Below are 27,154 nucleotides of genomic sequence, written 5' to 3'. Positions count from 1 at the left end.
ATTTGATGAAGAAAGACTTTATTTTCCATTGTTGTTATTGGTGAACTTAATATTTAGAATTAATAGATAATAGAAGAATAAAGAATCTAATATTTTCAATTTTAAAGTTTCTTTATCCAATATTGACATTAAAGTTATTGTTACTCTGCTCTTGTTATAAAAAAATTTCCTTCTGTTTTTTTTTATTTTGTTTTGTAGTTTTTTTTTCCTAAAAAGGAATGAATGAAGTTCCCATGAATCAGCCTTCAATTGTTCCTACATTATCTTGTATGTTGGGCCGTAGTAAAATAAGGGGTTTGATGGATTCAGGTTGCCAAATTAATTTCATTTATACGCCTGCTTTAGAAGGTCGGCGTTTCAAAGTTGTTCGTGATAATGTTAACTTATATCTCCGTGGAATGACTGGATCAAAACTCTGTCGTACAAAGATAGTTCAAATTTATGTTAAGATTGGGAAAACAGTGCATGATATACAAGCTTTTTGTCACCCAGACTTAGATTTAGATTCATCGGAAATACCCGGTCTTGGTAAAGTTGTTAAAAGTTTTAGAAATTATGGTTATGAGCTTTTAGATGAGTTTCTTGATGAGGATAAAGAAGACATATCAAACATTCAGTTTATCCTGGGTGCAAATTCAGCGCATTGTCTCTTGGAAAGGGTGGTTAGTTTTGGTCATCGTGGTCAGTGTGTGTACTATGAAACAAAATTTGGCATTATGTTAATAGGAAACATTGAAAAATTAATTGCAAATTTGAAATTTCTCCCTAACCTGCATGATGATACTCATTTACTTTTTGGCTCGGACACTGACGGTAAAGAAAAGGAAGATATTAAAGGGGGCAGTAGTACACACCGAAGAAAAAAGAGGAGGGCTGCTGTCCTTGGTGAGACAAGAACGAGAGATATGTTGAGACTATTACGCCAACGATGAATTATTATTTTCTGGTGAAGATACAGAAAATATAATTTATATTTAGCTTAAACTATTTTCAAGAATATTTCCATACTTGATACTAATGATAATAATATAAATATAATATAACATTACGATTCACCGCTATAATTTGATGTTTTGGGTGTGGTAGTAGTAGTAGTAGTAATTTTGAAATGAATACTAATCCTAATCCTAATGCTATAGTATGGCATTTAAGTTTGCCCATAAGTTTTAGTGGCCAACGGAATGTAGATATTTCTAGTGATTGTGGATTTTTTTTTCACGTGTTATATCGAGACGACAATTATTTGAAAATAAGATTATTGAATCGTGCATTTTGGCTTTTTCATATGTTCAAAAAATTAGCTTTAGGCTCCACAACTTGGAAAGAATTTATTGATAATGATAAGATTATTGATATAGATTTTAAAGATATTTCTTTACCTTTCCCCTATGTATTATTATTTACAGTTGATGCTCATATTCGATGGAGAGTTTATTCTAAACTGCGAGAAGATATTACTATAAATAATGGCAATATCAGCAATATTCCAGAACTAATACCCGACAATTTTATTGAAAAATTTTATAAACTAAAAGAAGAATCTGATAATGTAATTGTTTATACTGGATATTTTTGTACAATAACGTGGGATGTTGTATGTGAAGAGTGTATGCATTATACAATTGAACCAAGCTGGGTTAGTAGTAGTGGGGGGCACAAATTCATAGATTATTTTCACACGAGACGGATTGAAGATTTATCAATACCTAAGTGTTTTGGCACAGAAAAAAATTTCAATATATTTGTGTATATAATTAATAATTATCGTCATTATTATTGTAAATACTGTTTACGTCCTTGTTTTCATTTCACTACAGTATCACCCCATTTTCCCTTGGGTAAATTAAAGAAATTTGATGAATATTATTCTTGTTACAAATATATATATTATTTTAAAGAATTATATTCAGACTTGGTAATTATAGTTCGAGGACAAACAAGAAATAATTACAAAAGATCTTGTTCCTAATACATAAATTTGTTTTTCTTTTTTTTTGTATATATTTTATGAAGAAAGTCTTTATTTTCCATTGTTGTTATTGGTGAACTTAGTATTTAGAATAAATTGATAATGGAAGATAAATTTCATACACATTGGCCATTAAATTTTGGTGGTGAACACAAAGTAAACATTTCATGTGATCGTGGATTTTTTTTTCGTGTGCTATATCAAGACGACAATCATTTGAAAATAAAATTAAGGCCGTGTGCAGTTTGGCTTGGTTTGATATTTGATAAATTGTATTTAGATCCCCGGTCTTGGAAAAACTTTATCGATAATCTGATTATTACTTTTAATTTTGAGGCGGAGTCTATATCCCTTCCATATGCAATATTATTTAGAGTTGATGCTCATATTCGATGGAAAGTTTATTCTAAAACACTACAACCAGAAAATAATAATAATGACAACACCATCGATATTCCAAAATTAACATATTATGACTTTATGAAAAAGTTTTATAAAAAAAAAAAAGATCTGATGATAATGTAATTATTTGTTCTGGGTGTGTTTGTGAAAGTACTGGGAGAGTTATTTGTAAAGAATGTATACGTTATGTATCTGATCCGGGCTGGTTGACTGGGCCCGATAGATACCACGATTATTTTTGTGTAAATATAATTGATAATTTCAAGCCACTTCTCGATATTACTGAAAATTGGGAAGAATTTAAAGGCTATTTTTGTTCTATTTGCATGCGTCCGTGTTTTTATTGTACATCAATATCAGCAAATTCAACAATGTATAAGGATATTCAGCCCATGGGTTCTTTTAAGAATACTTTTGATAACAAAACCATCGAAGAATTAATTGATAAAATAATAACAAACAATTATATTTATGATAGAAAAAAATAAACGCCGTTTAAACAAAGACATGCTTCAAAATAAAAAAAACCTTTCATTCATTATTTTTTTTTATTTTTATGTATATTACTTTCTTGAGAAAACACTATTCCCGCGCGTTGTGTTAGAGTTAATCAGACTGAAAATATATCAATTTTATATTATATATTTGAGGATGAATATTATCATTTCAATGTTTTCATTATTGTGATAGTAGTTAGTAATCTTGAGTGTTTTTTTTATTCATTTTATTTTGTTTAATCATCACAATACCCCACCATGTAAAAGGAAACAGACTTAATTGTTTCATAAAAATAAAGTAATTGTATTTATATTTAGTTGTTTTATTTATATCATTATACTTATGATAACTACACAAATAGAATTATTCTAATTTACAACTTTTACAACAATGACGAATTTCTATCAATTCATCAGAAATTTTTGAAATTGAAGGGGCCTGTTCTAAATAATATTCACTTTCGTTTGTCCTCTTACATTTAAAACAAATTAGTTCTTTTGTACGTTTATTTTTTTTTTCTTTGAGTATTAAATATTTTATCGGGGTGTTCGTTTTATCATTCATTGTTATTGTTTTATTCAAAATTGGTATATACGGCGCCAGGTTTTTTAAAATTTCATTGTTATTCATAAATATAATTAAACCATCAGCTTCTATTGATCGTAATCAAAATTTATTTGTATATATGTATACATATATATTATTTTTTATTCATTTTAATGAACCAAATTTATATAAAATTTAACAAAAAAAAATTTTTTATCAAGAAATAGTTTTAAGCATTTTCAATTAAATATGCGTGTATGTACAATATCATCTTTTTCAAAAGCCAAATTGATTAATAATATATTTAAAAAATGGATACGCTTATTAATATTTGTGGATTACCTGAGGTTATTTTGTTTATATCCCCTTTAATACTTTCCATTATAATTGGGGGCTCTAGTATCTATAAAGTTTTATTTTTTTTATTGTTGTTGTATATTATCTTAGGAATTATATTATTTATTAATACATATAAAATTTTCTTCGCGAGATTAGACTTTAGTAAGAAGGGCGATCACATTTCCGGACAATCAATGTACGCTTGGTATTTTGTTAATAAATTACAAGAAGAAAAAAATAGTATATTCAACTCTGAACTAAAATCTATTACAATATCATATCCCCCCTATTTGAATCACGCAACATTTTTTAAGGAAGACTTAAAACAAATGATCGATGAAACTTTCAATAAGGAATTTCAGGAAACAAACGTATCCGAGGATTCAGTTGATCAAAAAGATGAACTTTTACAGGCCGATAAATTTGATGAAAAAATTCCAACCACCGAGGGCAATTTATTACAAGAAAACAGAGATGTTGAAATAATAGATAATTAATAACTTGCCCATTAATTTTCATTTTTGTAGGATATTTACCAAAAGAAGCTGACATATTAGTGTAAAACATAACTATATTCATATGTTGTATTATTATTATTATTATTATTATTATTATTATTATTATTATTATTATTAAATACGTAAAAATTTTCATCATTTTTAATAATATAAGGTTAAAATATAGCATAGACTGAACAAGTAATATTTGTTATATTCATTTGACTATTCAGTTTTTTTCATATATATTGTTGGTTCCAATGAAGAAATGAGGTGATTATTATTTATAGTCCATATAATATTTTCGTTATTGTCTCTATTTGGACACGACAACGATTCATTTATAGAGAAAATGTTATATGAATTTTCAATTTTGAAATTTATTTTTTTTTACTACAACAAATGATAGTTTTTCTGTATATTGTTTTTATTTTTTTTTTATTTTTACAAGGCATAAGAGACGCCACCTCCTCCTCCTCTGTCCCTCCTTCACAGGCGCATCCTCCACAGACAGACAGTGCAAGTGACAAACGACCAGAACTACCAAAACATGGAATTGGCGATAATATATCTAAAAAAATGAATCCACTTATTAATATTTGTGGATTACCTGAGGTTATTTTGTTTATATCTCCTTTAATACTTTCCATTATAATTGGGGGTTCTAAACCCTATAAAGTTTCATTCTTCTTGTTGCTGTTTTATATTATTTTAGGAGTTATATTATTTATTCATACACATTAAATTTTTTTCGTGAGATTAGACTTTAATAAGAAAGGTTGTTGTCCATTTTCCGGACAATCGATGCATGTTTTGTCTATTGTTAATAGATTACAAAAAGAAAGAATTAGTATATACAACCCTGAACAAAAATCTATTGAAATGTCATATTTGAATCACGCAACATTTTCTAAGGAAGACATAAAACAAATAATTAATAGTTTTTTAATATAAGGCTGAAATATATTATAGAGTGAACAAGTAATATTTAGAAAATTGTTTCGTGTTTCGGTCAGGTGGACTATTTTTTGAAATATTAAGTTCAAGATTCAAATTACAATCTAGATAACATGAATTGATATCAATCCATGGTTTTGATTAAGCATTTTCAATTAGATATGCGTGCATGTACAATATTATCTTTTTCAAAATCAATATTGATTATTCTTTTTCCCTATATCCTCTGCGTAAACATAAAAAAAATAACCCGACAATATAAAGAATATGATAATATATCTAAAAAATGGATACACTTATTAATATTTGTGGATTACCTGAGGTTATTCTGTTTATATCTCCTTTAATACTTTCCATTATAATTGGAGGCTCTAGTATCTATAAAGTTTTATTCTTCTTGTTGTTGTTGTATATTATCTTAGGAGTTATATTATTTATTAATACATATAAAATTTTCTTCTCGAGATTAGACTTTAGAAAGAAAGGTTGTTGTCCATTTTCCGGACAATCGATGCACGTTTTGTCTTTTGTTAATAGATTACAAGAAGAAAAAAATAGTATATTCGACTCTGAGCTAGAATCTATTACAATATCATATCCCCCCCATTTGAATCACGCAACATTTTCTAAGGAAGACATAAAACAAATGATTGATAAATTTTCATTTTTGTAGGATATTTACCCAAAGAAGCTGACATATTATTGTAAAAACATAACTATATTTATATGTTGTATTATTATTATTAAACATGTAAAAATTTTCATCATTTAATATAAAATAATTTTGTCTAATAATATAAGGTTGAAATATATCATAGACCGAACAAGTAATATTTTTTATATTCATTCGACTATTCAGTTTTTTCATATATATTGTTGGTTCCAATGAAGAAATGAGGTGATTATTATTTATAGTCCATATAATATTTTCGTTATTGTCTCTATTTGGACACGACAATGATTTATTTATAGAGGAAATGTTATATGAATTTTCAATTTTGAAATTTATTTTTTTAACTACATTGAATGACAGTTTTTCTGTATATTGTTTTTTTTTAATTTTTACAAGGCAAGTAATTTCACCATCATTTATAATTGGGTCACTTGATAAATTTGTCACCATACATTTATTTACCCCAATTCTTTTAAATTGATTCTTAGAAAATTGTTTCATGTTTGGGTCAGATAGATTATTTTTTGAAATATTAAGTTCAATAGTCAAATTACAATCTAGATAACATGAATTGATATCAATACATACTCCACAGATAGTAAAAAATGGTATATTTTCTGGTAAGTTTAAGATATGATTGGAACTTTTTTTAGTAATTGGATTTCTTGACATCCAAGAGGGGTTATGAATATGATTGAAGATTGATATAAATGGAGGTTTTTTTTATAGTACTCATCGGTGCCCATCTCCAAAAGTTCATTAAACAGTATATTGGATGAACCATCGCCAAAGAGAAAAACATTTTCATGATCACAATTGTTTTTTGTAGAAGAGATGGTTATGTTTTATTAGAGTAATGATCTTCTTCGGCTTATATAAGATATTACCTAAGTAAAAAAATGAATGGTGTTTTTGTTGATAACAACGATGTAAGCAGTATTAGTAGCACCAGCACCGATAGTTATGAAGAATCTATGAATGATTATGATTATTATTATGATTATTATTATGACAATAATAACACAAACAAAATAAAAAAAGAACCAAAAGAGAAAAATGAAATAGATTTTGTCGACGAATCTTTATTTTTATCAACGCCTAAACGAAAAAATGAAATTACCAAAGATTATCATAGTAAGTCACACGAAACACTGACGAAATTTTCATCGCCACATAATAGTTTTTGGTGGGACCAAGATGACATACCTATATCACCAAATATAAAATATAATCATGACGATAATTATTATTTTCCTTCTGTGAATATTAATAATTGGGCACCACACAAAAAAGAAATTCTAAATGTAATAGACATATATAATGTAAATTCTATTATCTATAATGCAAACATTATAAGTTTTAAGAAAATTTGTGAAATGTTTGATGAATATAAATCAAATTCTATAAAGAACTTAAAAGCATTTTATATGGACATAATATTTACCATTATTGAAATGCTTGAACAATTAACGAGAATACAACCTAATCGTCATTATAATTTTCCGAAAATCTTTGCTACTACAATCTTAAAATCAATTAAAAAAAATTTGACTATTCGTAAACATAAAGACATTATTCAGTTAAAAGCATTACGCTCGTATATCTCAGACGCTGAAAATTATTTGACATATCAAGGCAAGATTTTATTAGATTGCCTATATCAAATAATTTTTATTTCCAGCTGTTTAAATTTTCACGAAAGTGCAATTAAACAATGGTCTATGCCTTCACGACTCAGCAAACATACCGACAAACAAATAAGAGAATATAGTAATTTTGTTGATATAATCATTTCAAACTTTAACCCTGGATAGGTACGGTGGGTCGCTTGCGACCCCGAGCGTCAAAAAAAAAACAGGTTTTTCTTACGTGACTCACCCCTGTGACTGAATTTGTGGGTGACCGACCTGCAGGAGGTGTCTCCCCTACACGCTCTAGTAGTGTCCAGATGTGCATTGCTGTAGCTGTACTCCTTCCCCGATTTCTGAGACGCGTCGGGGTCGTTCGCGTCCGAGTTTACCCTTCTGAGGTAGTTTGCATAATTATCAAAGTTATTACGTATTATGAAATTGTCGTAGAATGGTGCAACTTGTATAGGTTATCAGTTGTGGAAAGTCTTGGTGGATTGTTTGGCTACCATGTGCATGTTTTTTTTTTTAGTTAAAATGTCGTTCATCACCACGCGGACCATTTTACCGCGAGTGCCCCTTTTTCATTTTTTTTCATTTTTTTGCCAAGTCATTTTTCCGTAAGATATTGCCAAATAGTGTCGTAAAACTTTTGCTTGTTTAGTGTTGGAAAGTGTGTCTAGATGATCTGGCTACCCATGCATGACTTTGTTTTTGTCAGATACGACGTAGTTATTGGTATATTGGGTATTTAACTGCGGTTACCAATTTCTGTTTTTTTTTCAATATTTGTAAAAATTACTACGTAGTAAGGAATTGCCGTATATTATTCATTTTTTTTTCATGTTTATGTGTTAGAAAGTGTGCCTTGATGGTTGGGCTAACACGTGCATGTCTTTTTTTTTATCTGAGATGTCGTATATTAGAATGTCGGGCATTTTACCGCGAGTGTCCCTTTTTAATTTTTTTTAATTTTTTTGCCAAGTCATTTTTCCGTAAGATATTGCGAAATAGTGTCGTAAAACTTTTGCTTTTTTAATGTTGGAAAGTGTGTCTAGATGATCTGGCTACCCATGCGTGATTTTGTTTTTGTCAGATACGACGTAGTTATTGGTATATTGGGTATTTAACTGCGGTTGCCAATTTCTGTTTTTTTTTCAATATTTGTAAAAATTTACTACGTAGTAAGGAATTGCCGTATATTATTGATTTTTTTTCATGTTTATGTGTTAGAAAGTGTGCCTTGATGGTTGGGCTAACACGTGCATGTCTTTTTTTTTTTATCTGAGATGCCGTATATTAGAATGTTGGGCATTTTTCCGCGAGTGCCCCTTTTTATTTGTTTTGCATTTTTTTGCTTAGTCATGTTACCGTAAGGAATTGGCAAGTAGTGTCGCAAAACTTATATTTTTATAGTGTTGGAAAGTGTTTCTAGATGATCTGGCTACCCATGCCTATTTTTTTTTTTAGCCAGATATGGCGTATATATAAGTATGTGTTCGATTTTCCTGTGATTGCCATTTTTTCGTTTTTTCCCATTTCTTTCAAAATTACTACGTACTAAGGAACTATCACAGAGTAATATTTCATTTATATGTTTATTTGTCGGAAAATATGCCTTGATGGTTTGCCTAGCACGTGGCTGAAATTTTTTTTTTCTGAAATGCCGTATATTAGAATGGCCATTTTTCCACGAGTGCCCCTTTTTATTTGTTTTGCATTTTTTTGCTTAGTCATGTTACCGTAAGGAATTGGCAAGTAGTGTCGCAAAACTTATATTTTTATAGTGTTGGAAAGTGTTTCTAGATGAACTGGCTACCCATGCCTATCTTTTTTTTAGCCAGATATGGCGTATATATAGGTATGTGTTCGATTTTCCGGTGATTGCCATTTTTTCGTTTTTTCCCAATTCTTTCAAAATTACTACGTACTAAGGAACTATCACAGAGTAATGATTCCTCTAGATGTTTATTTGTCGGAAAATTTTGTTTACTTTTTTTTTGATTGAATATCATCAAATTTTTTTAGCTAAAATATTGTTTTACATTTTTTTTTTCGATTTTATTTCCCTTCAAAAAAATTTTTTGGGTCAGAATTTTAATTTTATAGTCGTAAAATAATCGACAATTATCCAGCAACCCACCATACAATTTTTATGCATATCCAATAATAATTAGATTAGTAAATAACACCTTGAAATTGACATACCCTTCCTACATTTCAAGTGGCAGATTAGGGAGTCTGAGTCAGTGTGGTTGGCGGCCATTTTGTGGACATATCCGAAGCGTAAGCTGCCCTATCTATATATATTCTTGTTCCCTATAGAATTTGTGATATTTTGGTATATTTTTACCTGCATAAATATCATATTATATATTAAATATATGTATTTTTTTACGAAATTTCCAAGTACTCAAAAAATTACCTTTAGATATGGCCCCTGATATAAATGTAATTTACAAAATAATGAAGATTTTTTTACATATTTCTATTTTAGGATAACATATGTTTATTCCCTAAAAAAATTAGCCACTTCCTATTTCATTTGGGTACCCAAAAAAATTCATGAAATTTGGACAATTTTTTTTGGCCAAAAAAAGTTACCCTTTTTTTCTCATTTCAGATCTTCACCTCCATGGGTCTGACTTCATCCAAAATACATCAAGATGTGTCCTAAACATTCAAGAATCAATTCCTAAAAGGATTTGTGTATATATGTATAAACTTTTTTTTTATGAATTTTTATGTCAGGTCTTTTTTTTTCTACTTAATTTTTTAAAATATTCATAATAAATAGTTTTTCTGCAGATGAGTAGTATTTATCTTTACAGTTGTTTTAAGCATTCATTGAAGTTTTTTTTGGCAAAAGAAAAAAGGAGGTTACTGCAAAAACTGATTTTTCAAGAATTTTTTTTGGCGTCGGGGTCGTTCGCGTCCGAGTATACCCTTAAAGGGGTGTCCGAGGACCGTACCTATCCAGGGTTAAAAACATGGATGTTATATATCAAGTTATGAAAGTCGCACAATAAATTTCACCATTCTTTTGTGTTGTTTTTATTTGTTTGGTGTTTTAAGAGAAAACTTAAAAATAATGATTCTTATCCTCATATTCAATTGTTTTTAGTTGATATAATAGAATTATCTTTTTTTTTAATTCTACAATAGATGATGATGATAACGATAATTTAATAACATTTTATTTTACTTTCTATTAAATGTCATTATATTAAAAAAATACATGCTTGGATGGATTTATTTCATTATAAGTTATAATATGGCATAAAAGCATTATTTAGTATAAATTGTTGTTGGGGCGTTGGTGAAGGAACGAAGGATGATGATGTAGATGGAAGAGTTATATCTTCTATAACCATATAACCATTTTCGTCTACTTCATTTTTTGAAACAACGGGGAACCTTGTCATTTTTATTTCTCTTTCTTCTTCGTCTTTCTTCCCTCTAATTATTCTGGGTGGTTTTTGTTGTTGTTGTTGTTGTTGTGGTGGTGGTGGTGACAGCGGCGGTGGCGATGGAAAAAATGAAGAAACGTGGGGGGAAAGGCAAGGGGATAGTGGGGGGGGGGGGGGGGGTTGGCATACACGAAGAAGAGGAACGCGATTTAAAGGAAAGGGTCTTACGATTATTGTCTGTTTGATTCATATCAACATAAAACACAGAAGAAGCTTTATCTGGGGAATGGGGATTATTATTATATTGAAATGATGAAAAATATTTGGGGGAACCAGAAACAGCAACACGGGGGGTGATACAACAATCATTGTGGGTGGGGGAGGATGGAGTTGGTAATTGTTGGGTCTCCAATTGATTTATAATAGATGATTTGTTATTTTTTTTTTGTTTTTTCAATTTTTCTTTACTGACAAAAAATCTAGATTTTGGATAATTAACCAAAAATAAAATAATCGTAGTAAACATTAATACTGCTTTCACCATCAAACACAACAAACAGAGATAGAAAATATTTTTTATCCAGAAAGGATAGTCTGTAATATCATTGGTTTTGTTTTCTAAATAATTATAATTGTTGCGGTTCCAAACATTTTCATTGCATAATATTATTGATATCAATTTTGTATTGCACGTTGATAATTCAAATGGGTCAATATTAAAAAAAGATGATTTATTTTTTTCTTCTGTAATGATCAGATATTGGCTTTTAGAAAAATTTCCTTCTTTGTTTTTATATAGTTTGAAATGATGATCCTCCCCTTTAATTTTAATAGGGATTTGAACAAAAAAGAGAAGCATGGTATTATTAACCCTTCGAACAAATGTCTTTGAAAATGTATAATATAATAAAAATTGGTCTGGATTTGGAAATGCTACGGGGCCATAATGTTTCTTTAAGCTCGTTTTTCCACGCATATGAAGTAAAAAATTTTTCATTTCCACAAATGGTAAAAAAAATGAAGATACACGTCCGTTCATCATAATGTTTACTTCATTGATGAGTTGGTATACATGAGTGATTGTTTGTTGAATAGAAAAATATAATACATTTGCATCTTTATATGTTGTTAAATTTGAACAAGGTAGGCCCAGAAGAACATTAATTTTTTCTATGTTATCAAGCACCAAAGACCCAAAATCTGAAAATGATTTAGAAAATAATATATGTCCAGGATAATTTGGAAATTCCACCCACCCCCTTTCTTTGCTTGATTGTTTTATATAATCATATTTTTCATAATGATTGAAAATCAAAGTTTTATCATCGCCACCATCAAACCCGCGATTAACAACGTCTGTGCCATTAATAGTTATTATTAAATTATTCAAATGATTAATTTGCCTTTCAAATTGGGAATATGTTATAAAGGAGTTGTTTAATTTACCTTGACATTTTTCTAGTTTATTTTTTACTTTATCGGTTAATCCGGCAACCAAGTTATTAATATTATTATTATTGTATGGTATTATTAGGAAGTAACTGTTATCATCGATAAAAGTTACATTTCCTAGATACTGAAAATTATTATAATTTTCTTCGATATATTTTAAATAATTGTAATCTTGCTGTTCACTGTCATCGTGACACGTATTCAATGCAATGTTATTTGATAATAATAACAATACAAATAGTATAAAGGCGTGGTCTAATATTCCCTTTCTTTCAGACATTTTCTATGATCATATATTAATGTTTCAATTTTTTAATTACCAAAATTTTCAAACTATCATTTTCAAAAAAATTATAATAAATGATATTAATTTTCATTAGAAACAAAAACTGCCACAATTGCCACCCAAAACTGTTATACTGTGCATGTATAAACCAATCAGTCAGTATGAAATGAAGCGCCAGCTCATCTATTTATATTATTCTGATATTGAATAACTAGCAAAAAAAATATATAGACAAAAATAAAACGTAGTTATCCACCCAATAATACTAAATAGGACATACACACCTTTTTTTATATTAAAAAAAATTCAATTTCTTTTATAAAGATAAGAAGACACTTTTATTACATGCAATGGTTTTGATTTGTGATATAATTTTATATGTCAATTTTTTTGTTTTTAAATGCTTCATATGTAGTTGTAATTTTTTCAATTAATTGCTCTAATAACAGAAAATTTTCCTGTTTAGCCTTTTCATTGTTCATGAAATATAATTTCAACAATTCAAACAAAAAATGTAATAATATTTAGGTATAACAAAGTTCTGTTCTATTTTCATTATCATTTTTAATTTTTGAATCTGTGTTGGTGGTGAAATCAAAAAATTTGTTTATATTTTGAGCTTTTAAAATTATTTCCATGAAATTACAAGCATTAACTAAAAATAACAGTTCCGTATCGGCCGAAATATTTTGTTTGGGGTTTTTAAAAAAACCATCAAATTTATCAAAAATATAATCTTTATCCTTTTCCCCAAGAAAGTTAATATTATTATTGATAAGAAAAACCAGTTTTTCCTTTTGATTAACATTCAGAAAACATATAATTCAGAAAACATTTGCAAATAAAATTACATATTTTTATTAGTTGCTCGGGAGGATTAGAATTGTAGATGTGTTTGAAGTTTTTGTAATATTTTTCGCTTTCCTTAGTCCAAAATCCTCCTTTTTTAAATGGTTCAATCATATAACGTTCAATATCACATAAAACGTCTTTTGCTCGTTCATTTTCCTTTGAATTCATATTTTTTTAATTTGGAGTGGAAAACTACCAAGATGTTTTTGTATTAATAGTTATCAGCCTTCTTACATATATAACATTTTATATATATTATATTGAAATATATATATATATATATATATATATATATATATATATATATATATATATATATATATATATATATATATATATATATATATATATATATAAGTATATACGGCAATGAATAGCTAAATTCAAAGATTTGTGGTTATCACGATAATTTATTTAAACCCCCAAAAATACGATACAAATATTTATATAAAACAAAAATAATTGATATACAATAAATATAGGAAACATAAAAATGTCAAAAAATAGGACGAAGAATGATAAAAAGAAAGGTTGTTATACTACACATAAATAAAAAGTTTGACATGTTCAATTCTATCATTTTCCCGGTAATACTATTACATTTGATACAAGTTGCTCTTTTCATATAATCAATAATCAGTTCTTTGTCCATATCAGGTTGATTAGAGGACACTGTTATAAGATTTTGGGGGTGTTTACATTTTACACATTTCAAAGTATAATACACACGATATCTTGTTCCACCAACGAATATTGACCGACAAACATCGACAAATAAAATTAATTTACTATCAAAATTTACAGCTGCAACATTACAGGATTGGAAACTCATATCAACAAAACTTAGTATATCATTATTTTTTACTAAATCTAATAAATGTTTATTATGCTGTTTTCTGTCGTGATTTAAAAACCTTTCAAAACTAAGATCGGCTGCAATATAAATGGTGGCCAAAGAATTGAGAACCTTTTCAAAATCTTTACATTTTTCTGTGGCTTCGTTTTTTTGGGTAACAGGAAAGTCCGCTTGCTTGATATTTTGGCTCATTTTTTTTTGTATTCTGGGTGCAATGACAGAATACTACTACTACTACTACTACTACTACTACTACTGCTGCTACTACTACTACTACTACTAGGGTTAACTAATGCCAAGTTCTAAAATCTGTGTTACGTTTGTTTTTATTTATATTTTACCATAATTTAAAAAAAATTAGTTGCCGAATTATTCTTCATGAAATATACCTATTTTATAAATAACCATTATAACAGAATAATTTGAAAATTAAAATGTTTTCTTACAGATGATATGAATAATCAATAATATTTTAAGGTGAAGGGTAAAAATTATTAATGGTCATTGAAAATATTTTGTTAAAAATATCATCATTTTGTAATTCATTGAGTTTTTTAAATTCACTGCTCCGATTTTTATAATGATTCCATGAGCTCATTATTTGATGCTCGATTGGTATAATACCCTTCTCATCATCATCATTACCATCATTTTCACTCGTTATATTACTTTTTGTATTTTTGTCATAGGGTGGGCGTTTCGTTTTTTCTTCTGTGTGTTGATATTTTTCGTGGTTGTTGCTTGTATATTTTTCCTTTTTGATAGTTTTATTACTTTCATCACAAAGTTTTCTTTTTTTGTTTCCTTGGATGCAATTGTAATAATACCGTTCGAAAGATCTATCTGTTGTTAAACTTGAAGCTTTGTCTAACATGCAATATGCTGGGTGCTTATCCATATAAATCTGAGAGGCATATCGTACTCTAGTTAAAGCTACAAAATATAAATTTCGCAATAAATCCCAATGAGAATCCGTTTCTAAATCAATTCCCACTTTGTATTTTAAAGTTTTTCCTTGTACACTATGCGTGGTTAAAGCATAACCGAGTGTTATAGGAAATTGTTTGATGATTAAATAACCTGCGCCAGTTATTTGTTTATTTTTCAAATATTGCGTTTCAAATGAATGCCTATTTAATTTGACAATGCTTTGATGATTATCTTCATCGTTGTTATCATTATTATTATTATTACCAACCTCATCTAGTTTTTTTACTATAATGGCATCTACGTCATTAGTTTCATTGGTTAAAATTTTTAACACTTTTAAAGATATTCCTTTTACAAGTCCACTAGATAAAATATTTGCCCGGCAAATACATATAGTTCCCTTTTTTATTTCTAACACTGAATCAATACCTATATTTGTGTATACATCATAATTCTTGGGAATTCCTTCGTCTATTATTGCTGGAATTTCATATATCATACCTTCTCCTTCCTTTTCTAATCGGTAAACATTTTCTTCGCGTCTTTTTTTGTTTGTGGCTACGATTAATACTTTTCTTGTGTCGGGGCATAATTTGTAGTCACTTAATGTTCCACCAATTTTTATATTTTCCCTAAAATAATGTATCTTATTTATTAGTGTCATTTTGTCTATACAGTTTTCGTTTTCTAAAATATCACTAAAGCATGTGATGAATTCTTTAAATATACTTTCATTGTGGCTCGCAAATCTTTGTTGGGTTTTTAAGCAATGTACATTTATTTGATCGTGTTTTCCCCAATCAACATCATAACAACTCTTTAATTTTGATTCTGGTGATACGGGGGGTAATTGATTTTTACCATAAAATAATATATATATAGTTTGATTTTTGGGAAACGCAAAAAGTAATAAAGCGAAGGATAGACTTGTTATTAAAGAGCCTCCATCTATTAAGACAACATATATATGGTCGTTCTTAAAATTGTGCTTATAATATTGCATTAGGCATTTGAGACCAACGACTTCAATTATATTTGATATCAACTTATCAAGCGAAGAATTTTTAAGGTTGCTTCTTATTTCTTTTCCGCATTTTTCAAATTTCTCAGCCACATTTTCATCAATTTTGAAGTTACCGATACCCAAAATATCAAAACAAAAGGATTTAATAGCTTGATTAATTGTAATTCCCCTTTGTTGTAGCGCTATGTAATTATTTGGTCTACAACTGTTAAATTTATCTTGTATCGGAGACCATTCCCATAAAATTGACAAAAAGCATTATTATTATTTTGCAAAAATGATTTTCCCGTCCCCGGGAGTCCGTGGCATGAATATATTGATAATTCATTAAATAGATTATTATATACCTCTTCATTATTATTATTATTATTATTATTATTATTATTATTATTATTATTATTATTATTATTATTATTATTATTATTATTATTATTTGAAATTTTTAATGCAATGTTATCCAGTGCTTGTATAAATAGGTCGTAAAAACATATTTGATCCTTGGACATGATACTTTTACATTTGTTTATAATTTTCAATTCATTACAACCCAAATCCTTTATAATTTCTTCAAGGGAATTATATTTATTGGTTTCATATAATTGTAAAATTAACGTTTCAAAAATACATCGCATTATTAAATAAAGATATAAGTAAATGAAATTAGTTTTAAAATATTATAATATATATATAAAAAAACTATAAATATAATTATATATTAAAAGCCAAATTGATTTAATCTTGTGTTTTTATGCATTTTTGTCCAGAATAATCTTTTTTAGAAATATTACATTTGTTCAATAACGTTTCAAATTTGTTTACATCCGTTAGAACATAAATTATACCGTGGATACCACCACCCATAGGAAATGTTGCTACAACACCAAAATATGTATATATATCATCGCGTTTAGTTCGAAAAACACACTTATATCTTTCATATAAATCATTTGTTTTATAGTCACTTTAATAGTATACTCTATCAATAAATAGGGGGTGTATCTTTAACGTCAAGATATTAAAATTAATATGCGGAAAGGGGTTGTTACTCTTCAAATTACCATCGCTATTATTATCAGGATCAATAATTTCTTTTAAATAAAATGATTGATACCATAACATCATCTTTATGTTTTCTTGTTTTGTTTCACTCATTTCTATACGAGATCGAATGTTTTTTTGATTTAACCGATGATATTTAGAAATAATATCTTCATCGTTAATGGAAGAAAAGTATTTTTTATTGTAAGTTAATATTATTTCTCCAATACAATAATTCTGTGGCGGTGGTGTATAATAAAAAAACCCACCGTAATATAACACTTTATTTTTGTAATTTAAATTCAAAACAAACCCAAGTTTATTAAATTCATTATTTTGGTGGAACAGTTCAATTTCATTAATATTATTGAATAAAAACTCAAATGATAATACTTCATAATAATACCAATATATTCTCTCATTCCATGGAATAGCAATTTTTATTTTGGCTACATTATTGAATGAGTGTAAATACCTGGCATCTTTAAAAACTTATTTAAGCCATCCTCAAATTCACCTAGATTCATTTTTTTATATTAAAAAAATATGGCAGATGGAATGATAAACAATGGTTTACAAGCACACGAATTGGAATACATCGATTTAAAAGACCTAATAGATAACTACCAATTTATAATAATGATAATACTAATATTATCAATAACCAAGACATGAATATTGCAACGGATACGACAGAAAGCCCCGGAGAAATAAATCAGCAACCAAAACTTCAACTATTAGAGGGGATGGGCATGAAAATTAATTCAACCCCACCACAACCAACACCCAAAATCATCAAGGGTAAAGACATGAATAAAATGCAAGAACTTTTTAAAAGTGAAAACAACTTAACAAATTTCCCCCCAAAACCTAATGGTGCTTCCAATGAAAGCAGCACTCCAAACCCCAACAGCCCCGGTAGTAGTAGTAGTAGTAGTATTAGTAGTAATGACAATTTTGAATCCTTTGAGCAACCACCCTTAATATATAAAGACCAAAAAAATAATATAAAATATTTAATTATGCAAACACTTCATGGCAATAAAAGCAAGAACATTAACATAAACAACAATGAAAATAATTTACAAAATAAATATTCATTTCAACAACCAAATAAAAATCAATTACATTTAGAGGAGAATACATCAACCACCACTTCTATTTCTCAAAAAGAAGGAGATGAAATAAATTCGTCTTTGTATAAACAAATTCATCATCAACAACAACAACTACCACCACCACAGAAGCAAAAACCCACACAACCCACACAAATGACCAAAGAACCAAGAGTAATAGTAAAAAGAAAATTTGATGATGAAAATGACGATGATATTGTATATCCTTTGGATGAGAAGAAACCCAAAAGTGATTCAGTTAAAAACAATCGGTTATATATTGCAAAAAAATCTATAAAAGATGATAGTAGTAATCGACAAAGATATTTTTATCCTAATCATGTTGCTTTATCATCACCAAAAAATAATCATAGTCCTAAAGATGGTGGAACCGAGTATTATCTATTTAAGAGATCGACAAAAAATACTCCCACACAATTATCTAGTTTATAGGTAATTTTTTCAGTTTAACATATAAGAATATTTTCTCTCCTTAGGGAAAAAATAAGAAATAAATTTTTCACATCAATTTTTTTATTAATAATAATAATACATAAATTATTATAAATAACAATAATGACTTTATTTAATGATAATGATAATAACATGAACATTTTTGAAACAAATATACATACCCCAAATACCACAATTAAACAATAAAAATGAAACAATTAAACAATAGAGCTCTTCTTTCTTCTTGTATAATACTTTTTGTGATTGTTCTCATTCTGGTCACTGTCATTAAAAAAATCATTTTTACATAGAATTTTATTTTTTTGTGTTTTTGTGTTATTTATATGACAAAGCCCCTTTAAACATACTCGTTGTGCTTTGCGGCTAGGACATTTTAGTGTTGCACATATACTTTGACATTTACAACCATTAAACATTGTCCCTTCTTCGTGTTGTACAACGGTCTTTAAAGGCATTGATGCCTTTTTAGAAAATAGAAGAGGAGGAAGAGGAGGAGGGGGAGGGGGGGAGTATTATTAATCTTCATAATAACATTTGTATTTTCTATTATTCTTTCCATATTTTCACATTTTTCAATTGTCGAGGGAGAAAATAGATTTTTAATTATAATATTTTTATTCAATGATGCAATTCTATATTTATTTATATCTGGTAAATATTCAACAATTTTTCCTAACATATTATTAAAATTCATTTTATGAACTTTATCAACTTTTGGTATATAAATTTTAACAATAGTCCCTGGGTGGTATATTTCTAAATTATTACTCTCAATATTATTCTCGCTTACCGTAGCGGCGTGTTTCATGTTGGTGGATATTTGTTTTCTCAAAATTCCTAGCCGCTCTGAATTATCGGAAATCTGATTTGATTCTTGGAGTGTGTCCATTTCTTCTTCGTTAATAAATTGTTCTTCTTGATCTTCTTCTTGTTCTTGTTCTTCTTCTTGTTCTTGTTCTTCTTCTTGTTCTTCTTCTTGTTCTTCTTCTTCTTCTTCTTGTTCTTGTTCTTCGTTAATTCTTAATGAAATAGGGGGGTTTTGTCCAAATACTGCGAAATACGGAGAATATCCAATTGTACGGTTTAAAGCATTATTTTTTTGCATTTGTACAAACGGTAGACCCTTTACCCAATTTATGTTTTGATTATCTGCAATCCAACATCGCATCATTTGTTCAATATCTTGGTTGGATCTTTCAACCCATCCTTGAGATTCGGGGTGTCTGGGCCTTCCTTTAACAATGCTAATGTTGGGCCATATTTTATTTAATTTATCAGTAAAGTTAAATTCGCGTCCATTATCTGATTGCAAAATTTTTGGACAACCAATTGTAGTGAAGATATCTATTAAAATATTAACAACAGATGTTACATCTTTATTAACCAATGGTCGCAGAATGCAGAACTTTGTCAAATGGTCTTGATAATTTAGAATATATCTAAATTCACAAACATTTATTGTCGACATGTCAATTAAATCAACCTGGCCCCTCTCACCAAAACCATTTGATATGATTGGATTAGTTTTGTTATTGTTTTTAGATGAAATATTTGATCTTTTCTTCACACAATTATTACAAAGAGAAATGAATAAATGAACTTGATACAAAGAAATATTAATTATGCCATTTGTTTTAAGATTATGTAGTGTTCTTTTTTCGCCCCCATGTCCACAATTTATATGAGATTTGAAAATATTATCCCATATTTCTTCTACAGGAATAAGATATGAAGAAGAAGTAGGGTAACGAGGGTTACTTGACTTTTTTTTAATCAATCTTTCCTTACCCGCGATAACTCCAGTTTTATAGTTCCGCAACAGATAATAAGACATGGCTGGTTTTGTACGATGATTCAATTCACTTTCTTTAATTATCCTTATATATTTATCCAATACTTCGTTGTTTACCATCGATCTAGATAGTATTTGTTTTGTGTTAGAATTTCTGGTTTCTTTCCCTCTCCACGAATACTTTTCTTCGAGCTTCTGATAGAAGATTTTCTTTTTTTCATCATAATTGGTTGGCATTTTGGTGTTGGGTATTTATCAATTTTTGGGTCTTCAAAATAATTCCATGGCACGTCGGGTACCTAAAAAAAAAATATACTTATATATATATGTGTGTAATCACATAAAAGCAGACTACTCGTTAATACTTATCATACTTGTTTTGGAATTTATATCGCATTTTCAAAAACAATGTTTAACCAAAGAAAAAATAATAAAAGTGTCATAATCAAAAAATTATTGCGTGATATGGTAATCAAATCTGATGATTCTGATGTTTTGGATTTTGAATATATTCCAAAATCATTCACCGAAAAAAATGGATATTTTTCAATAAGAAGACTAAGAGAAATTCAAAAAAATATTTTTGAAAGAACTTTGAATGAACTATATGAAAATTCCAAAGAAAAATTGGTAATTACGACCAATTCCACCACCCGCAATTTAAAATTTTTTAAATTACACGACAATATTACTAAACTGATATTTCGATCAATAGAGGTTAATTGTAGATTGATATCTCATTTTGATGGAACAAAAACTAATATAAGTGAAAATGCACCATCAAATACAAACTTGAATAGAATAAGTAATATCAAATTTAAAGGAGACCTTCAGATATTGATTGAAAATTTACTAAATAGATGCCTAAGTGATATTTTGAATGCTACTGATTATGACAAAAATGCAATAAGAATGAATTACGCCTCGGCGTACGTCCCGCTTGGTTGTAAGAATTATTGTACACTTCCGTGTAAAAATATAGAAAAAAAAATAATGGAATCTGATGCAAACGTTTCAAACCTATTTTCATTACACAATAATAATTTAAAAAATTTATTTCAATCAAAAGATACAAATATATGTTTCTTTAAAAGACAACCCATTGGAAAAACATTTATTCCTTTTATAACAGAAATAATAAAGAAAATAACAAAGATAGAATAACCAAGGATAAAACCAATAGTGATGATGATGATGATGATAATAATAGAGCTGATGAATACGACTTTTATTCTAACAACAAACAAAATGATCTATCTTATGAATATTTTAGTCAAGATATAAACCCAGAAAACGATTATATATTTGATAATTGTTATGTTAAAGCTACTCAAAATATGAAGGAAGATTTAGAGACGTCTATTTTAGGAATATATAATCTCGAGGCTTTTAATGAAAACGAAAATTTTTTGTCTAGTATAGGTAATAAATCGTATACAGCACTGATGGACTTTCAGCTAGAAAAAATTGGTATCAGCCATGCTGGATTTAATTTATATCTAAATCTAAGAAATGTAAATTGTGCGCCAATATTTTATACAAATATTACTAGTGAAAATCTATTACCTTCGGTTGATGAATATCTCATAAATGAAGTTAAAAATAAACCAGAATATCAAAAATATTTAATTGATAATAATATTGTCAAAAAAATTAATATTTGTAATTGGGTTATTAAGAATGAAATTGAATCAAGCGACGATGAAAAGGAAATATCATCGAGCGACAATGAAAATGAAATATCATCAAGATTTTGTATTGATAATGATGAAGAAGAAGAAGAAGAAGAAGAAAAAGAAGTTTGCAGTCAACCGAAAAAGCGAAAGACCCAATAAAAACCTCATTATTTTTCAATCGACATCATTTCATCAATAAATTAAATGAATTAGTTCCAGTTCGATGAGGGATACACATAATTGTTGAGCTAATAAAACTACATAGATTATCACGCAATTGATTTTCGGGTGATATTTTAATTAAATAATTCTTTACATTTTCAAATGTATATTTCTGTAATACATTACAAGGAAATTTCATTCCTTGGCGGTTGATTGGATTATATCGATTACCCGTCAAAATGCCCACAAGATGAATAAGAATGAGTGTTGCATTAATGTGTGGATTATTTTTTTCGATTTTTATATATAACAAATTACTAAGATTAATAATACTAGTGATGTGTCCTAACCATTTATCAACATTTCTTATGTCTGTTGAATATACCAAATATAATTGTTTATTATTGCTAATTAATCTACATACATCAAATAACCACATTGGTATACCAGGAAAAACTGGATGGTTGATAACTAATCCATATCTTTCAATACCATCACTTAGCATATAACTAACATAAAATTTACTTTTTCTACAATCAATGAAATGGGCTATAATTGAAAACATATTAATATCTGCTATAAAAATATCATCATATTTATATTTGGAACCAAGAATTGTTTCAATAAGAATATTATCATCGATTAGATATGTATGTATATATTTATTAATCAGAGTATTTTTGTTATCAATGTTTCCTTCGTTTAGTGCTTTGTAATACATTTTAGAAATGAATTCGTACAATAAACCATTTTTTTTATCATATCTAGAGGACTTTCTAGTGATATTTTTATTGTTCTGGTTTCTTTCCCGTTTTTTATTTTCAAGATATATTTCCATATCTAAATGGGGATATATATATTGATGATTTGCGTTTTTATCATCATTTAAGAAATTTTCAGTATCATTCTTAATAATTGTAGAATCATTTTTATTGGCTTTTATAATGGTGTGGCTTTGATCAAATTGAGATTGAATTTGAGCGTGTTGGAGAGTTTTCCATACAATGGCTGATATATCTGTGCCAGGCTCATATAATTCCATTTTATGTATGTTTGTTTAATTAATGATAATGTTAACTCCAAAACAATTTGTTTGTTTATTTATTACTTTTATTTTTTTTTGTAAAGTCGGCGTGCGATTGTAATGTTTTTTTCAATATCATTATTATTATTATATTTATTATTCTTATATATATACATTATGTTATTTTCCATCATTATTTATTATTTCAATTATATTTCGTTCAACATATAAATAATTTTTCAAATCGCGCTCATCTTCTGCACAAATGATGCTTCCAAATAAGGATGGTTCTTGTTTTGGTGATTGAGACGAAAAATTTGCTATTATATACACATATATATCTTTGGCAATAGCTGTGTCATAAATTTTTCCAATGAATTTAAATAATTCATTATTTCTGTTTGAAAAGAAATAAAGCGTATTTATTGTAGATTTATTAATTTTTAAATTGGGGGGGGGGTTTGTATTATTGCAAAGACTGGCCATAGGTTGCTTTTGTAGTGTACTTTGTGGAAAAGATATTTGGATGATTATTTATATTATCAAACAAGGGACCGAGCAAATTATATAATTTGTCAATGGTATCGACACACGGAACATAACTTTTAAATGTTACTACTGTTTTATTTTGTTCTAAATTCATATTTATTGAATTTTTTAATTATTAAAAAAATGAAATTATATGACGATTCTTTGATTCAAATTCCGATAGATAATATAGACTCTAATTTGATTAAAAACTATCTCAAGAACAACCCAAACATAAAGGAATATAAAAAAATGTTTTATGGTCGATGGCACCGAAAAATAAAATCTAGAAAGGGAAAAAAATTCAAAAAAAAACATGGGAAACAAAAGTAAAAATGCCTTCATTTATGCTGGTAATCCCATAGCAAAATATAAATCAAATAAAAATAAACCCGCCTAACAATTTTTTTGTTTGTGTGAAAATAGATTTTAGGAAAATAAAATGTATCATGACTTAAAAAAAAAAAACCATTTCCAAAATTGGTTACTTACAAAGATTTACTGAGTAATCATTATTGTTTGAATACATTTTCCAAGGAAGAATATGATTTATGTGATAATTTATCGGTGGTCAAGATAAAAATAGAATATAAAAACGGGGAATTAATGGTTGATAATTCAAATACTTTATGCCATTTTTGGCAACCACACTTGGTTAATAATGTATCTGTAATATTACAAGATTTTTTATATTTGTGTTCGGTTTGTCTAGAGGATAATTGTCGTGCGGTTAATTCATTCGTGCATAGGTGTGGTCATATTATGTGCTTGTCTTGTGTTCAATCTAAAATAAATATTTGTATATTAATAATAATTTTATTAAATTATTTCTATATATAATTATTGAGTTTTAAATATGAAATAATTTAGTTTTCCTATATCTATTTTATATCTTTTTTATTAATTTTATTAAATTTATAAGAAGGGACGCTTGGAATATATGGACTGAAAAACAATAAGAAAATAAAAATTAATTAATAATTATAAAAATAAAGATATATCAATTTTTTAGAAAATATTAATCGGAAGATAATTATGAGCATGTTGTTGGGGTGCTATGACCAAGAGATATTTAATGATTATTATCCAAACAATATCTTTACTCATCCAAATTTTAAACAAATTTACGAAAGAAAAGACATCGCAGAAGAATATCACGTTCATCAAAAAATACTTTTTCAGTGTACAAATCAAATGTCATATAAAAAAGAAATACTACCCAATAAACAACAAAATTTTTTATCATACGAACATTTTGAAATATTACCAGGAGAAATAGACCGGTTGTATGGATATATAGAGGTTGTCGTTAATCAAAATCAATATTATCCATGTAGAACATGTTTAAGAGTTGATAAAAAGCAGCAACATATGCCCTTGTATATTGAGTTTGTAGATAAAATTGGTCCCCCTTATAACATTCCCGATAAAATGTTTATAACCGAGAATTTTGAAACGTTTTTTTATAATGCACTATTTAGAATTGATGTAAATAAATATTTTCCCGATAATGACGAGGGATTTGCAAGTGAAACTTCAGACGAAGGATATAATAGCGATGAAATGAGAAATGAAGAAGATAGGGTTAGATGTTAGAAGAAGAAAAATAAATGTATTGATGGGGGGGTGGGGGAGGAGAGAGAGAGAGGGAAGGGGAACCATTATTCCAATATCATCATGAATTATATATTTTCAGTTATTATCATAAAAAATTGCGGAGTGTATGAAAATAAATGATAAACAAATACAATCCAGTATATATAAAAATAAACGAATTGAGAAATAAATACGAATCCTTTTATTTCATATTCATTCCCTCTTATTCGTTACCTGCCATCATATCTAATAGACAATAATACAGTCTATAAATTGGCACAAGATATGGTATTAGTTGACCCTAATAGCTATTATCAGACAAAATAATAATTGTAAACGCAAAAAACAAAATTGCATAGAGTAGTTAGAAATATCTTCCTCACATTTAAATAAAAAAAATAAAGAATGTGAGTTATACTAAAAGACAAAAAAAATCAATCGCATATAATATATTTATATATATAAAAAATTGATGATAATTATGTTTGCCACGTAATAGTAGTAACATATGCAGTTATATACTCTCCATAGCATTCCTCGCAAAAAGGTGTTTATAAACAAAACTTTTATAACACTTTATTTTAAATTGTTATGAAATATATGATTTAAAAAAAATACGATGACATTGACATGAATAAATAAATATCTTTCTATTTCTATGAAACGAAAATTATAATGAGCTAATGTTGTTGGAATTGAATCCAAGTATAAAAGGGGAAAGTAATCACCAAAGCTAACCATTTGTTCTAGGGATGGATTTAGATAACATAAACAGCGAGGACGAGGGATTCGCAAGTGAAACTTCAGACGAAGGATATAATAGCGACGAAACGAAAAATTAAGAAGGTGGTTATACGAAAGACGATCTTGAAATAGACGTTGAATATTATCATAGGTATAGAATGAAAATGGAAGAAAAGATATTAGTGGAAAGACGGGAACCATTTTTCCAACACCATCATCATAAACAGAAAAAATAAACGCATGAATTTTTAGTAATGGAATTCACAAAAAACGTTTGTTTTATATTTAAACAACAAATAAAACGCTCGTGGCTATCATCTTTTTAATTATTACCAAAAAAAATTGACTAAGTGTATAAAAATAAATTATAAACGTCTATATAAAATATACATAAAAGTTGATAAGTATTCCAATACAGCATACATAAAATTTACAAACAACCACTATAATGCTATATGTAGTACTAAATTTATTGTCGCGGTCGTTTGGTAGTATTTCTAATAATGAATTGTTTGCGGCCGAGAATATTTAAAAATTTTTCACGTTCGGTCTCTTTTGGACTTTGTTTAGATAAAATTATAGAATCATAGAAAAAAAGGAAAATGTCAGTCAATGTATTTAGATTTTTAAATGGTTGGTTGTATGTAATATATATATAAATATTATTATTTAATTGTTTAGATATA

General features: G+C 27.9%; 1 protein-coding gene across 1 annotated transcript; it reads right to left on the bottom strand.

The window, feature by feature from the left end:
* Positions 1-328: 328 nt before the first annotated feature.
* LOC137626746 (C-type natriuretic peptide 3-like) lies at positions 329-25,965 on the bottom strand. Its single transcript, XM_068357752.1, has 3 exons — positions 25,959-25,965; positions 19,737-19,996; positions 329-415 (listed from the first exon to the last, which is right to left on the bottom strand). The coding sequence occupies exons 1-3, from the start codon at positions 25,963-25,965 to the stop codon at positions 329-331; spliced, it is 354 nt and encodes a 117-aa protein (XP_068213853.1).
* Positions 25,966-27,154: the final 1,189 nt, after the last annotated feature.

The sequence above is a fragment of the Palaemon carinicauda genome, chromosome 34 (genome assembly GCF_036898095.1).
Source record: "Palaemon carinicauda isolate YSFRI2023 chromosome 34, ASM3689809v2, whole genome shotgun sequence".
Taxonomy (NCBI): domain Eukaryota; kingdom Metazoa; phylum Arthropoda; class Malacostraca; order Decapoda; family Palaemonidae; genus Palaemon; species Palaemon carinicauda.
The sequence above is the reverse complement of the archived record's forward strand: the minus strand, read 5'-3'. Positions and strand labels throughout refer to the sequence as shown.